Source organism: Pinus tabuliformis, chromosome X, assembly GCF_031772625.1.
Source record: "Pinus tabuliformis cultivar Carrire ecotype Pingquan chromosome X, CPIR1, whole genome shotgun sequence".
Lineage (NCBI taxonomy): Eukaryota > Viridiplantae > Streptophyta > Pinopsida > Pinales > Pinaceae > Pinus > Pinus tabuliformis.
The window spans coordinates 487316060-487330868 of record NC_142308.1 but is presented as its reverse complement, the minus strand read 5'-3'; the positions used below and the strand labels follow the sequence as shown (position 1 = coordinate 487330868).

The 14809-nt window shown below is 38.9% G+C and overlaps 1 protein-coding gene across 1 annotated transcript in view; it reads left to right on the top strand.

The window, feature by feature from the left end:
• Window positions 1-14809, top strand: part of LOC149140797 (bifunctional purple acid phosphatase 26-like) — a 260481-nt gene that overhangs the window by 108269 nt on the left and 137403 nt on the right. The window contains exons 3-4 of the mRNA XM_089446580.1: window positions 10175-10375; window positions 11419-11530. Of these exons, the coding sequence (XP_089302706.1) occupies window positions 10175-10375; window positions 11419-11530 (313 nt within the window). The remainder of the gene's footprint in view (window positions 1-10174; window positions 10376-11418; window positions 11531-14809) is intronic.

Below are 14809 nucleotides of genomic sequence, written 5' to 3'. Positions count from 1 at the left end.
GAAAGGGAGGGCCTACAGCTAGGCCTTAGTGGCCAAGGAAGGGTTGCCGCAAGGCTTGGAGGGCCTGTGGCTAAGAGAAAAGGAGCCTAGGGCTAGACGACTAGGCTAGAAAGGTTGATGCTGGGCTCAAAAGCCCTAAAAATTTACAAACCTTTTCCAAAATTAAAATTTGCTTAAGATCTTTAGTATTTGCCCAAAATTCACTGATGTTGGCCCTGCAAAAATTCTAGAGACTAGATCTTACCCTCAAGGGCCTAGATCTAGCTCTAACCCAACAAATCTTCTTGAATATCACCTACACAAATGAAAATAAAATGCCCAAAACCCCAATATATATAAAAAATTTGAAAATAAAATCTCAAACCCCAACTGCTGCAAAACAAGGGTTAGAAAAACTATTTACAAAATTTTATTCTACCAAAATAATTTACAAGTTATATACAAATATACAATGCTTGAAAGATTTTTTGAAGAATAGTTTTTTTTATAAAATTTGACAATGGCTTGATGTATTTCGAAAGATAGATATTAACCATAGCCTTAGCGAAGTAAGAAAATCACATAAAATATCCAAGGTCCAAACAAGGTCAGCTTGTGCCCACAGTCTGTGAACTTGGAGCCCAAGGGTTGGGGAACCTGCAAACTCTATATATTTCTTAAGAAAAATCATTAGATCATACAATGAATTGGATCACCTAAGATAAGCCCAAAACTTACCAATAGAATGTTCCTATCATCTACAAATGAAATAACAATTCATATAATATTGAAGCACAATATAGGAAAGCACATACCCAACACATACCACAGATCAATGAGACAAAGACACCATGAACTGTACCCCAAAGTCTTTTATTATGAAATTCAAACATTCCCAGTAGAACAATGGCTTCACACCAGTGTTTACAAAATTACATTTGACCAAAGATGAAGAATAGAAGCAAAATGTCTTTTATTTATAGAGAAATTCCTCAAAGTGGAAAATAACGACTAGTTGGCTTGATCCTTGTCAAAATAATCTCGACTGTCAATAAATCTTTGATCAACTTTTAATCTCTGTTGTCGAAAATATTTATTTTTGAGGAATTTTCGAATTTCTCATTAAAACCATTTTTTATTAGTTCAAAAATAATTATTTTGAACTAATTTCCTCAAAAAATTGACTTTAACTCAACCACGAAGGTCCAAAAGTCCAATTTTTTTTGAAATTTTCAATATTCCCTTGGTGGGGGACCTTAGTATCTGCCAAATTTGGTTTTCTCTTGTTTTGGTTTGTTTCTGCATTTTGTTATTCATATTCTATCTATAGTTACTGTCAATGTGATTTACGATTAATGTGATTGCTATTGGAAAGCTAAATTGGAAATTGTCATTGGACTGCTAAAGGACATTGAAGTAATTGTGCTAAGCATAGAACATACCATTGTTAACTAAAATTAACATGGTATCAAAGTCTAGGCGAAGACAAAGCCTAAGGAAGAGGGAGAAAAGCAATCACCAAGAGAGATCTATTGGACAAGTCTGCATGGCTTCTACATCCTACTTCAAGACCGAGGACAAGCTCAATGACAAATTTGACTATCATGCATGGAAGATGACTTTGGACCTGACTTTGGAGGAGCACGAAATATTGGACCTTGTGCAGGGAAAAGTGGTGGAGCCCCCTTCAAATGCACCGGTTGCTGCTAAGACGAAGTATAGAAAAGGTGAGGTCAAAGCAAAGAAAATTTTGATCGACCCTATTCAAAAGCATTTGGTTGCCTATATTTCTGATTTGGGAACTTCTAAAGAGATATATGATAAGCTAGTTGGGATGTTCAAAGTGAACAATGCAAATCAAATCCTCTTTCTCAAAAACAAGTTGAAGGATATCAAGATGGATAAAGGGGAGTCTATTCAATCCTGCTTCATGAGAATAATGTGAATCAAGAATGAATTGCTATCTATTGGAGAAGTTATTTCTGACAGAGAAGTCTTGTTCATTGCTCTTGGAGGTCTTCCAAGACCATGGGATGTATTTGTCACCACCATTCTCAACAATGACATGATACTTGGTTTCGATGAGTTATTGGCTAGAAGCACTCAAGAGGAGACTAGGATGATGTAGAGAGACAAGCCCTCAAATGGAAATGAACCTACTGCTTTCTCTGCTCATGCAAAGAGGAAGACTAATGCTGGTCCAAGAAGACAGGGTCAAGGATTCAAGAAGGGATTCAAAGAAGGAAGAAAAGGAAGGTGCTACAATTGTAACAAGTTCAACCACTATGTTGGAGAGTGTTCTCACAAGAAGAATTCTCCAGGGGATGACGACGATGACAACAACAACAATTTCAAAGGCAATGGCAATCAAAGGAACAATAAGTTCAACAACAAAGGAAATAGGAGTGCTCCCGCTACTCGAAATGGAAATGGTTGACCTCCCAAAAGGACGAGAAATACTAGGTATGATGAAAGTAATGTTGTAGAAAAACAAGATGAATTCTATCTTATTTCCTATCTACTGCCTCTCCTCCAGATACTTTGGATCATTGGTTGATTGATAGTGGAGCCTCAAGGCACTTCATTGGTTACAAGGAGGCCCTCTCAAATTTGGTTGAAAAGAAGACTAATTTGAAGATCATTCTTGGAGATAATCCTACCTACCTTGTGAAAGAGATAGGTACTGTCACTCTTCACTTAAATCAAGGTCAAACCATTCATCTACAAGAAGTGTTGTATGTGCCTGATTTGAAGAAGAACTTGGTGTCTATTTTTACGATGGAAGATAAACACTGAGGTAACATTCATTGATGGAAAGGTTCGTATTTGGCAAAGAAACCCTAAAGATGCATTTACTCTTGGATTTAGGGTTGATGGTCTCTATCAAGTTGGAGGAAGTCCTTTGGGAGCTTTGGCTAGCGATACCTCTCTTCAATCTGAGCTATGGCACCAGAGGTTCGCCTACTTACATTACAAAACCTTACATGGGGTAAGAAAGATGGTCATAGGTATGCCCGAGTTTAATATGAACCATGAAGGTGTTTGTCAGGGTTGTGCAGCTGGGAAACTTTCAAAGGGACCATTCCCTTCTAGTGAAAGCAAGACCACCAATATTCTCCAATTGGTCCACTCTGACCTGTCTGGTATGTTGCCCGTAACATCATTGGGAGGATACCTATATTATGCAATCTTTTTGGATGACTACTCTCACAAAACATGGATCTATTTCTTAAAGAAGAAGGATGAAGTGTTCAAATGGTTACGTTACTTGTTGGAAAATCAAACAGGGAAGAAGATCAAGATATTAAGGACCGACAATGGAACCGGGGATGAATCAAATGAATTTAATGACTTTTGTAGAGAGGCTGTCATTAAGAGGGAGACAATTGTTCCATACACTCCAGAGAAAAATGGTGTTGCTGAAAGGAAGAATTGAACAATCATGGAAGCCACTCGTGCCATGCTCCATGATCAAGGTCTACCAAAGTTCTTATGGGGAGAAGCTGCCAACACTGCCGTGTATGTTCAAAATAGGAGCCCACATCAAGCATTGGATTTCAAGACACTCGAGGAGGTCTTCACTAGTAAGAAACTTGATGTTTCTCATTTTAGAATATTTGGTTGTCCCATGTATTTTCATGTGCCTAAAGAGAAAAGAAACAAGTTGGAAGCATCTAGGAAGAAAGGTATATTTGTTGGCTATAGTGAAAATTCAAAGGCATATAGGATCTATGTACCTGGTCAAAGAGATGTGGAAGTAAGCCACGATGTCACCTTTGATCAAGATACTGCCCTTGGGAAAGCTAGAGATCTCCCTATCCCAAGGAAGGACAATGATGATGCTGCGGAAAATCAAGATGAACCTCTGACAGATGAACCTATGCTCGATGTTGATGGTCTGATGGATCCTATTGATCCACCTTCGAGTGATCCCTCTACCTCAAGGAAACGACCTCTATGGCTCAAAGATACTCTCGAAGATGTTGAAACACACACTGCTCCAAGAGGGACATTTCGTGAAAGTAAGAAGTCGAACATGTATCAAGGGTACTTGGCTGCTATGAAAACTATTGTTCAAGTTGAACCATGCACATTTGAAGAAGACGTAAATCACCAAATATGGAAGGATGTGATGAATGAGGAATACGAATCGACCATGAAGAATGATGTCTGGGACATGGTGCCTAGACCTAAGGGCAAGTCAGTAAGCACCTCAAAATGGCTTTACAAAATCAAACATGGAGCTGATGGGAATGCTAAAAAAAGAAGGTTAGGTTCATTGCTCCGGGCTTCTCTCAAAAAGGAGGACTGGACTATAATGAGATATTTGCACCGGTTGTCGATATACCATTATCCAATCTATCATTTCCCTCCCTACTAATCAAGGATGGAGCCTACATCAAATGGACGCCAAGACTGCTTTCTTGCATGGCTTGCTTAAGTTGGAAGTCTACTTGGAACAACCTCAGGGGTTCGAAGTACAAGATTGAACGACACATGTATGCAGTTGAAGAAAGCTCTCTATGGGTTGAAGCAAGCCTCTAGGGCTTGGTATGAGAGGATTGACAATTATCTTATGAAGCTAGGATTTACGAGGCGTTGTGCTAATCCTAACTTATACTTCAAGGTTGAAAAGGATATGCCTCTCATTTTGGTCGTTTATGTTGACGATCTCTTTTTGACTAGTGCAGATCCTCTCATTTATCAATGCAAGAGGGAGTTGACTTCTGAATTCGAGGTGAAGGCCCTAGGGCTGATGCGTTGATGCACTATTTCCTAGGCTTGGAGGTCTGGCAAAATCTAGGTGAGATTTTCCTTTCTCAAGGAAAATACATTGTGAAGTTGCTAGAGAGATGTGGGATGGTGGATTGCAAGTTTGTGTCTACTCCTATGGAGCTCAACTTCAAGAAGGTATGTGGAAGCGCTACTGGGCTCAAATTGGCAAACACTTCCGAGTATCGACAACTTGTGGGGGCCCTGATGTTCTTTGTAAACTCCCGTCTGGACATATGCTTAGCTGTGAATATGTTGAGTCAATTTATTGTTGAGCCTCATCACATACATTGGATTGCTGCTACGAATCTCTTAAGATATCTCCGTGTCACAATCAACTATGGACTAAGATACATTGCCAAGAATTTGAGGCTTCATGGATATACTGATGCTGACTAGGCTGGCAGTGTGGTGGATCGAAAGAGCACGTCAGGATGTTGCTTCTCATTGGGGTCTGCTTCGATTTCTTGGATGAGCAGGAAGCAAAAATCGATTGCTTTAAGCACCACTGAGGTCGAATACATTGCAGCTAGTATGGCCTGTTGTGAAGTTGGTTGGTTGAGGAAGCCCTTTAGTGATCTATTTGAGCACGTGCTGGATACCACGTGATCTATTGCGACAACCAAAGTGGGATTTTCCTTTCAGAGAATCTCGTGTTCCATGACCGCTCCAAACACATTGATATCAGATACCACTTTATCTGGGATATGGTACAATGGGGAGCAATAAGGCTCCAACACATCAAGACCGATGAGTAGGTTGCTGACATCCTCACGAAGCCCTTGGGGAAGGTCAAATTCTTAGCCTTCCGAGAGAGACTTGGAGTCGTGGAAGGACCCTCCCATGAGGGTCCCGCTTGAGTTGGACATTGAGCTCTGGGAGCTCTTGGGGGCTTGGGGTACTTCTTGGAGCTATGAGCGACCATAGGGTGAGTGGTTCACCTTCCCCTATAGGTGCGTTGTGTACAGGGTGAGTGGTTCACCTTCCCCTATAGGTGCGTTGTGTACAGGGTGAGTGGTTCACCTTCCCTTGTGATACCCCATGATGGTTGACATGTGTGTAGGGTGAGTGGTTCACCTTCCCCTATGATTGATGACACGTGTGTAGGGTGAGTGGTTCACCTTCCCCTACGATTGATGATATATGATAAGATTAGTGGTTCACCTTCTTCTATGGCATATTGTTAAAATTGGCAGCTAGGGCCAAACTCCATATGGGTCATCTTATTTATGGCAGCAGATATTTTTCTTGGATTCTTCTCGTCGAGAGGTGTAGGATTGATCTAAAGATCATCCGATTCCGACATGTATTCATGGAGATATGAATTTATTTGTGTTACAGGACAATTCGTCAAGGTCGGCCAGCAACCAAATTGCCCCCACTTGTGCCCAACGTTTCAGTATAAAAAAAGGTGGCCTGTTAGTCATTTGGATACACACTCTTCTTGTGATCTCTTCCTCTCCACTTGTCTTTGGGTTTTGGTGGGAGGAGAGATCCTAGGAGATAACGTTGCCCTAATGAAGAGATGCCCTAGATATGAAAGTTGCCATAGGAAATAAGGATCTACGAAGCCCTAAAAAAGATGACCTAGCTTCTAACGCTGCCCTAATAAACACAGTTAATGGAGGAAGTCTCAACGCTGTCTTAGAAGAAAGTTCAAGACCTAAAACGCTGTCATGGTGAATCTGCCCTAAAATGCAGTTATGGTGAAGCTACCCTAAAATGTTGTCATGGTGACGCTGCCCTAAAACGCTGTCATGGTGAAGCTGCGCTAAAACGCTGTCATGGTGAAGCTGCCCTAAAACGCAGTCATGGTGAAGCTACCCTAAAACACAGTCATGGTGAAGCTACCCTAAAACGCAGTCATGGTGAAGCTGTCCTAAACGCAGTCATGGTGAAGACCTAAACATAGTCATGGTGAAGACCTAAACGTTGTCCATAAAAGATCTACACGCTGCCTTATCTAGGCCCTAAAAGAGATCCCTCATACGCTGTTTTAGGCCGCAGTTTGAGGAGGGTTTTTCATGTGCCCTAACTATTGTGAGTGCAAGCCCTAGCCGCAGTCCTATTAGGAGGACCATAGTCTTTACCTAGCTGCAGATAATGAGAAGAGTTGGCCACAGTCCTAAGGGATCTCTAGCTATCAAAGAGTGTAACCAGACGCTGCCTAAACACTGTCCTAGTGGTGTCATAACAACAGAGAAAGAAGGGGCATAACGCAGTCCATGGAGAGGCCTGTCTCAGCCCTCATGACTGTGCAACAATAAGAGGAAGACACTATTGTTCAAGGGTAAAGATAACTCAACCTTGCTGTTGGGCTAGGTCGCAGGCCATAGCCAACAGCATAGAGGACTAAACACAATGGAAGTACAGTGCAGCACAATGGACAGTATGGTGCAACACATGATGTAATAAGATGCAACATGGTTGTATTGTCAACATCAGCATGGTTGTATTGACAGTATGTTTAGATACAACATACTTGGATGGATGCAGTATGATAAATGCAGTGACTGTTGTGGGCAGCATGTATGCAGTTCAATGCAACACAATGGTACAACATGGTGATGATGGGCATGTAGTACAGCGGCAGCTCGATGCATTGCAACAGCTAGTTGATGATGAGTACAACATGATGATGAGGTGCAACACAATGATGGGTGCAACATGGTGATGGAGTCACCTTGGAGGTTCAGTTGAAGCAGTATGCCTTCACCTAAGATTAGATTAGCTACCTCATTATGTTATCTTCATGGTGAAGATCTCTGCTCTTATCTTATCAAGTCAAAGTGTTGACTTCTGATGTATATGTACTATCGCTCTCTTCGTTGAACAATTGAAGAACACAAGAAGAATTGATCAAGGGTTTCTCCACATTGGGGTTTGTCCCTGGCTAGCGCCACATCTCGTGTCCTCTTGTCTTGGCTTGTCTTCTACGATTTATGTTTATGTTCTATTTGCATTTTACTATCATGCTAAATGTGATTGCTAATCTGGAATTGATATTGAGCTAATATGGAAAATTGAAGTAAATTTGGCATCAGCATAGAACATACCTAAAATTAACACATATGAGCCAGATGAGTGGTTCACCTTCTCTTGTAGATGCCCCAACATACATTCTACCCATGTAGTCTGGGACTCATGGGAAGTACCTCTTATCTGGCGAATGAGTTGGGAAAAGAGCATAGGGACCATAGCACTACAGATGTACGCATCGTGTACTGTTGTACTCCCTATGTCTAAGATGCATGGTGTTCAACAACTTGATCCAGGATCAAGTCTGATTGGGGTTCTACCCCTAGACTGTCTTTTGTCAGTGGAGAGTGGTAAGGTCTTGTGACTCACTCTTGATTGATTCTTCTTCATTATCTATACCAATGTTCAACAGAGTAGTGACAAGATACAAAGATGGTACATGACGACAGGATGGCATGATGATCAATGATGATGGATGAATTGGCAGGTGGAATTCTCCGTAGTTGAGAGGGAGTGTTAAAATTGGCAACTAGGGCCAAATTCCATTTTGGATAGCTCATTTGATGGAGATTATGATTGCATTGAATTCCTCTTTTCGAGAGGACCAAAATTGACCTATAGATCATCAAATTTGGACAAGCAAAAATGTGTTTTTATGCCCACACATGCAAATTGTCAAGGTCGGCCACATCATCATGTAGGTTCATGAAGCCCAAGAGACATGTCACTTCACCCTCAATGACTTGTATAAATATAAGTGACCTCCAACCTCATTTGGCATCTCACTCACTCACACGTTCTTCTCTCTCCTCATCTGATTGGTTTGTACAACTATTGGGAAGCTATTCATCTCACAGGTGTGCCTGAAAGGAGGACAAATTTCTGGGCAGATTACAGGGCCAAAATTTCAGAGCTGTTGTAGGGTTTGACCAGCGTTGACCAGGCACTTTGACTCATCCTTTGAATGCAATTTTTGTGGGAAAATTTTGCTTTTGGTAAGCCGTACTGTTTGGCACAAAAACCGAGAATTTCTGGGCACTTTGACATGCATTGACCACAAGCTTGTTTGACCGCAGAGTTGACTTCAGGTTGACCGAGTTTGACTGCTGTTTGGATGACTGTTTTGGGCTGACTTTGACCAGCTAAGGAGGTCAAGTTTGACTGCCTTTAACCAAAAATTTCTGGGCACTTTGATCTGTGTTGACCACAAGCCTGTTTGACCATAGAGTTGACTTTAGGTTGACCAAGTTTGACTGCTGTTTGGATGACTGTTTTGGGCTGACTTTGACCAGCTAAGGAGGTCAAGTTTGACTGCCTTTGACCGAGCTTCAAAGGGGATGTTTTGCTGCTGCATTGACCATCTTTGACTTTCTAGTGAGGGCTGAATATGGCTGCAGATTTGACAGGGCTGTTTTGACTTTGATTTGGCAAGTCAATTTTGACTTTTTGTACTCTCTCTCTTTGCTGAACATTTGATATAATAATAAGAAGAATTGATCAAAGGGTTTTCCCCAACTTGGGGTTTTTCCGTGGCATCTGCCAAATCTGGTGCTCTTGTTTTGGCATGTCTTCTGGATTTTGTTATTCATGTTCTATCTACAGTTACTGTCAATGTGATTTATGGTTAGTGTGATTGCTATGGGAAAACTAAATTGGAAATTGTCATTGGGCTGCTAAAGGACATTGAAGTAATTGTGCTAAGCATAGAACATACCATTATTCTAGAGTATTTGTCCAAGCTACAATGTTTAACATGCATGAAAGTGTCAACAATGAAAACACTCACATAGTTAAGATGCAAGAGATGAATTGTGTTAGTTGTAGACACCCTACACTCTTTATTCCATTAGATATATATAGAAGTGCAAAAACTGGCAGGTGGAAGTATTCATGAAGAGTAGGTGAGAGTTAGACGAGATATACAAGTGGTAGGTGAGTTAGGTGGAGCAGTAGGTGAGATTTACAAGTTTTCTCTTAGAAGAGGAGTACACATATAAAGGTAAAATATAATACATGATCCTCCTTTCACTTATTACTAAATATCATTGATTACTTATATATGTGCACTCAAATACGCATATTTGGATATCGTGACATCAAGAAAAAGTTACGAAAGAAGATAACATTTTCAAGGTTCCAATAAAACATATTCTTTGTAAACAATCATTACATGGCTGAGATGAGAATAATATTACAAGCATTCTGAAGCAGCTCATGATCCTATATTAGGCCCCAATATGTGTTTGCCAGTGCTAAATTACCGTCTCTGCTTATCACCTTTAAGATGGTACAATACTTTTATAACAAATATGCTACACATTCAAAAGGGTATTTAGATGAAAACGTTTTAGTAGTTTGGTTTATTTTCTAGGGGATAATTGTGAAACTTGAAGTCAGAATGTGTTTAAAAAATCTAAAATATCCACAATGCTTCTGTTAACAGGTTCATATTACTCAGGGTGATTATGAAGGGAAGGCAGTTATTGTTTCTTGGTTGACTTCAGCAGAGCCTGGATCCAGTGAAGTGTTTTATGATACCGTGGAACATAATTATAAGCATCGTGCAAAAGGAAATGTTACGACCTATAGATTCTTTAACTATACATCTGGGTTTATCCATCACTGTCTTATTAATGACCTTGAGGTATTGCATTGCTTTATCTAGAGTTAAATTTGCTTTTATTTTGTTTACCCTTCATTGATGGATGGCAAACTGAAAACTGTTTTCCATGGTCAATGTCAATGCTTTAGCTGGAAATACATTTCAAGGGAGATAAATTTCTTGTTGCATTTCCACTTTTCAATGCTTCTTTTGTATGATATGGAAGATAATAATTTAAGGCAATGCATGCATTTCAATTCTCCTTTATCTCTATTGATGACAAGCTGTTCAGGGGGATACGTACACTAGACCACAGGAATGATAAATTTGTAGTATATAAAGTTCACCTAATAATCAACCCTAGCTCTTGAGGAATTAAATTTATATCTCTGTGTCCACTCATAAGATTCCTGATTCCATCTAGCTGAAGTCGTGATTCTGTACAGGGAATATCAATGTGTGGTAATCCAAGATCATTTCTTATATTCACTTAAGCACAGTCCACATTTTTGTGTTGGTGGAATATCGTCAGGATTTCCAGTCCAATTTTTCATCATAATATTCATTGTTTTCATTCTTATGCATGTACCCTAGTTCATCTTTTGCATGAATTATCTCAGATTCATTCATTTTAATTTTTCAACTTTCAAAGTGTCGAATTAGAATATCTAATTTCTCAGAGTTTCTCTTATATCGCTGGTGTCTGGTATGTTGGTTAACACTTTTGCATCTCTTGCAGTGATTCAAGAAATATCATGCTCCATTTTCCATTCTGCTTATTTATTCAGTGTCTTATTCCTCAAGTTTCTGATAATCTATGTCTTGTTCTTCAGATTGTTATTGGTTTCTGGGGAAATGAACCTTAATTCCTGCTTTACCATAATATTTTCATTAATGTTAGAGTATTTTCAATGTCATTAAATATTTCTAACATCTGATCGGTGAAACGAAACTTTACTGTGCTTGCAACTTTCCCTTTGTAATATAGTTTATCCAGATTCCTAACTTCGTGGATATATGATGGTGTTGTATGAACTCACATAAATTCTGAAGATCGTTGTTGATTTAAATTCCCCTTTTTTCAGTATGACACCAAATACTACTACAGAATTGGAAATGAGAGTTCTGCTACGGAGTTTTCATTTACAACCCCCCCGAAAATTGCTCCAGATGCTCCTTACACTTTTGGAATTATAGGTAAGTAGGCATTCCTTTAGGTAGTTTTTTTTTTGCATTGTACTTGTCTTATATTGAATGAAAGCATTCAGAAATGATTATTGTTGTACCCCTGTATTGGAATATTGCATTTGTATTTGCAAGGTTGTATAACATGATTAGTAAACGTGATTGTGTATCCATAGACTAAGATAGTTCTAATTTGAAAAGAAAATGTGCTGGTGTCAATGAGAATGTGGATCTCCCTTTATACGTGAATGTAGTGTATTGATGGTTGACGAACCACATCATTAGCTTAAAGAATAATAAAACCCTAATGGCACTTCAAAAAATAGATATCTTGCAAGATGATGAGAAAGAGTAAAGGGCATTCTGAGATTGCACTCCTAACAACATCAGTGCATGTACAGAAGAATAGCATGAGTTATTAGCATCTAAGAGACACTAGTCATAATGACGTACTATAAATTAGATGCTTGCTTTTACAAGGACTAAATCGTGTAAGTTTGTTTTGAAATCTTAGCTAATAGAGGAAGGGGCTACTTGGATGTACATAAGACCAAGGACAGATTTAATAATATGTTATTCGTCTTATAGAAAATACCAAGGCATCTGCAAGCGACTTCTTTAATGGCTTATAACTTGATATGTGACCTGATAAACAAAAGCTAACGAAAAATTACATAACACAATGCTGAGAGCAACATGGAAGAGTTGCATGAGGCTATAGTATCAGATGGCTAAGTGATATGTGCAAAAGTGAGACAACAATGAAAATACTCACACAAGAAGAAAAATTGAAATTTGTGTTAATGTCCACTTAAGACTAAAATAATTAAAATGAAATGACATAAGCACGTGTACAAGTAGGTTAAGTCAAGATGGAAAACCCTATAAAGTGAAAAAGAGCCAATAAAGAAACATACCATGAACAAAAATGTGGATGCTACAAGTGAAGGAAGGAGTTATCCATTCTTATTGTATGAATCAAAAGAGAAGATGTCAACACCAAGTGCTTGGTAGATAATGTTGTCTAGAGTGTGGCTTGGATGGAAGATTCCCTAGGGGTAATTTTGGGAGGTGTTGTCGCACAAAGTGTCTAGGCACCACGACAACGCTCAGAGTAAGAGTTGTCACTCTAATCCTTACTCCGTTTAGACTCTCTCCTAGAAAGTCAAGAGGGGTAGTGCTTGGGGTGAATGAATGAAGATAGCCTGTAAAACACGGGCTCTAGGAGACTTAAAAATGGACAACTTGACGAATGTAAATGAGTCTTGGTTAACTGAGATGGATAGATCTAATAAAATAAGACACAACCACAAGATAAAATTGATTTTAGACCAGTGCCTTATAGAGCAATTTATAAATGTGGCGAAAGTGACGATCATGATGATTAAATGTAAATGCCCAAAACTGCAATATATTCTAGCAATTAAATCCCATGAAGAATTATGAAAATTAACTGCTAAGCAATGATTCTAGATTAAAAATGATTTTCTTCAATAACCCAGATCTAGAATTAATTATCTTTCTCCTATAGTCAATGATTTTAAAACATTAATCGCACTTGACAATAGAGAAATCACTACCACAAAATTTAAAATTTTACACTTAACACAAAAGACACCAAGGAACTTTAAATTAGAATTTAATTATCCCTTAGGTAAGTTTAATGCACTAAGCTTATGAAGCAAAGTTTAATGTGGCAATTAAATTTTTTAATGTGACCAAACAAATAAAAAAAATCAAAAGTACTTAATTAAATTTAAATTTTTATGGGCCATAGGCCACATAAAATTTTTTTTTTTTAAATGTGAGGGCTTAAGCTCTGCTTTTGATTTATTTCATTCAATTTCAAAGTCACCAAAAAAGTTTTTTTTTTTTATTAAGATTTTTAAAATTTTTAAAACAAAACCAAAATAATGAAAGAATCAAAACATAAAAACCAAAGTCATAAAAACAAATAAAAGGAAAAGGAGAACCACCAAAACAAAAAATCAAAGTTAAAATAAAAAATGAATTTAGAAGTTAACAAAAGGTAAAAAAATCAAATTAAAACAAAATAAAAAGAAACTAACTAAACCCTAACGCATTCCCAGCCATAAAGCAATTAAAAAAAGATAAGTCGAATGAGCCTTGTGAGTGCTGTGTATGCAGGCAGACTCCGACAACGGCGGGAGCAGGGCTGAGGGAGCAACAATGAGGGAGCTTGAGGGATGCGGCGGACAGGTCTTGCAGGTCGAGGAGGAGCGTTTTGCTGAAAGGTAGAGTTGCAGGCAGAGATGGAAGGCTGATGGGTGATCAACGTTCGAAGGAGAAGGGGCTCGACGGAGCTAGAATGGAAGAACGAGTTGGATGATACGCAGAGGAGAGCGAGGGTAAGGCAAGTGGAGATAGGAGCAAGGGATATGCAGAGGAACACGCAGGGTTTGAAGGTAGCGAAGGGAGGATCCGCGGGTTTTGTAGGCAGATAAGGGGAAGGTGGAAGGGAAGAAGGAGCCATGGGTTAGAAAGAGAGGGAGCCGCAATGCAGAAGACGAGGGCACGCGGAGGAGCAACAGATGAGGCAACTGGTTTTGCAAGAGGGGTATGACAACAGATGGGGGAATAGAGGCTTTCCTAAAAATTTCGAAATTTTCTACAACAAAAAATAAAAAACCCCAGGCAGCAGACAGGAGAAAAATGGTAGCCAAAAACCCAAGAAAATTTCTCAGAAAATCTTATTTTAAAATGATATGCTTCTGCTTCAGATTTATCCGTAAAACCCCTATGAAAATTTCCAGATCTAAGAATTTTTAAAAAATTTCAAACCTCTAGACTGCAAAAAAATTGAATAATATCCCTGAAAAATTATGTTGATAAACCCCAGAGATCTAGATCTTACCCTCCAGGGCCTAGATCTGGACTCTACACAAATTTCTTCCTCAGATCTGTAGCTGCACGACAACAAGAAAACACCCAAACGATATATACAATGATAAAAACTAAAACCTAGAAAAACCCACGTTAGAAAAATAATTACAAAATTTACAAATTGTAGGCTCTAATTAGCTAGATCTATCATTATGCTGCACAATTTATTTATTTATTTTTTAATTTTAAAGGAGGTGCTAACTCGAAACCCTTCGTGCATCACCAACAAAAATCTTATGATAAGCTTGGAGCTAATTTAGCTGGACTCTTAAGAAAACACGGATCGGGATTTGGCTGGTCCAACTGAAAACTTCCCTTAACGCCCGAGGATAAAAAAATCAAGATTTCTCTGCAAAAATCGATCCAACCATTAAAAATAGAGCGAGA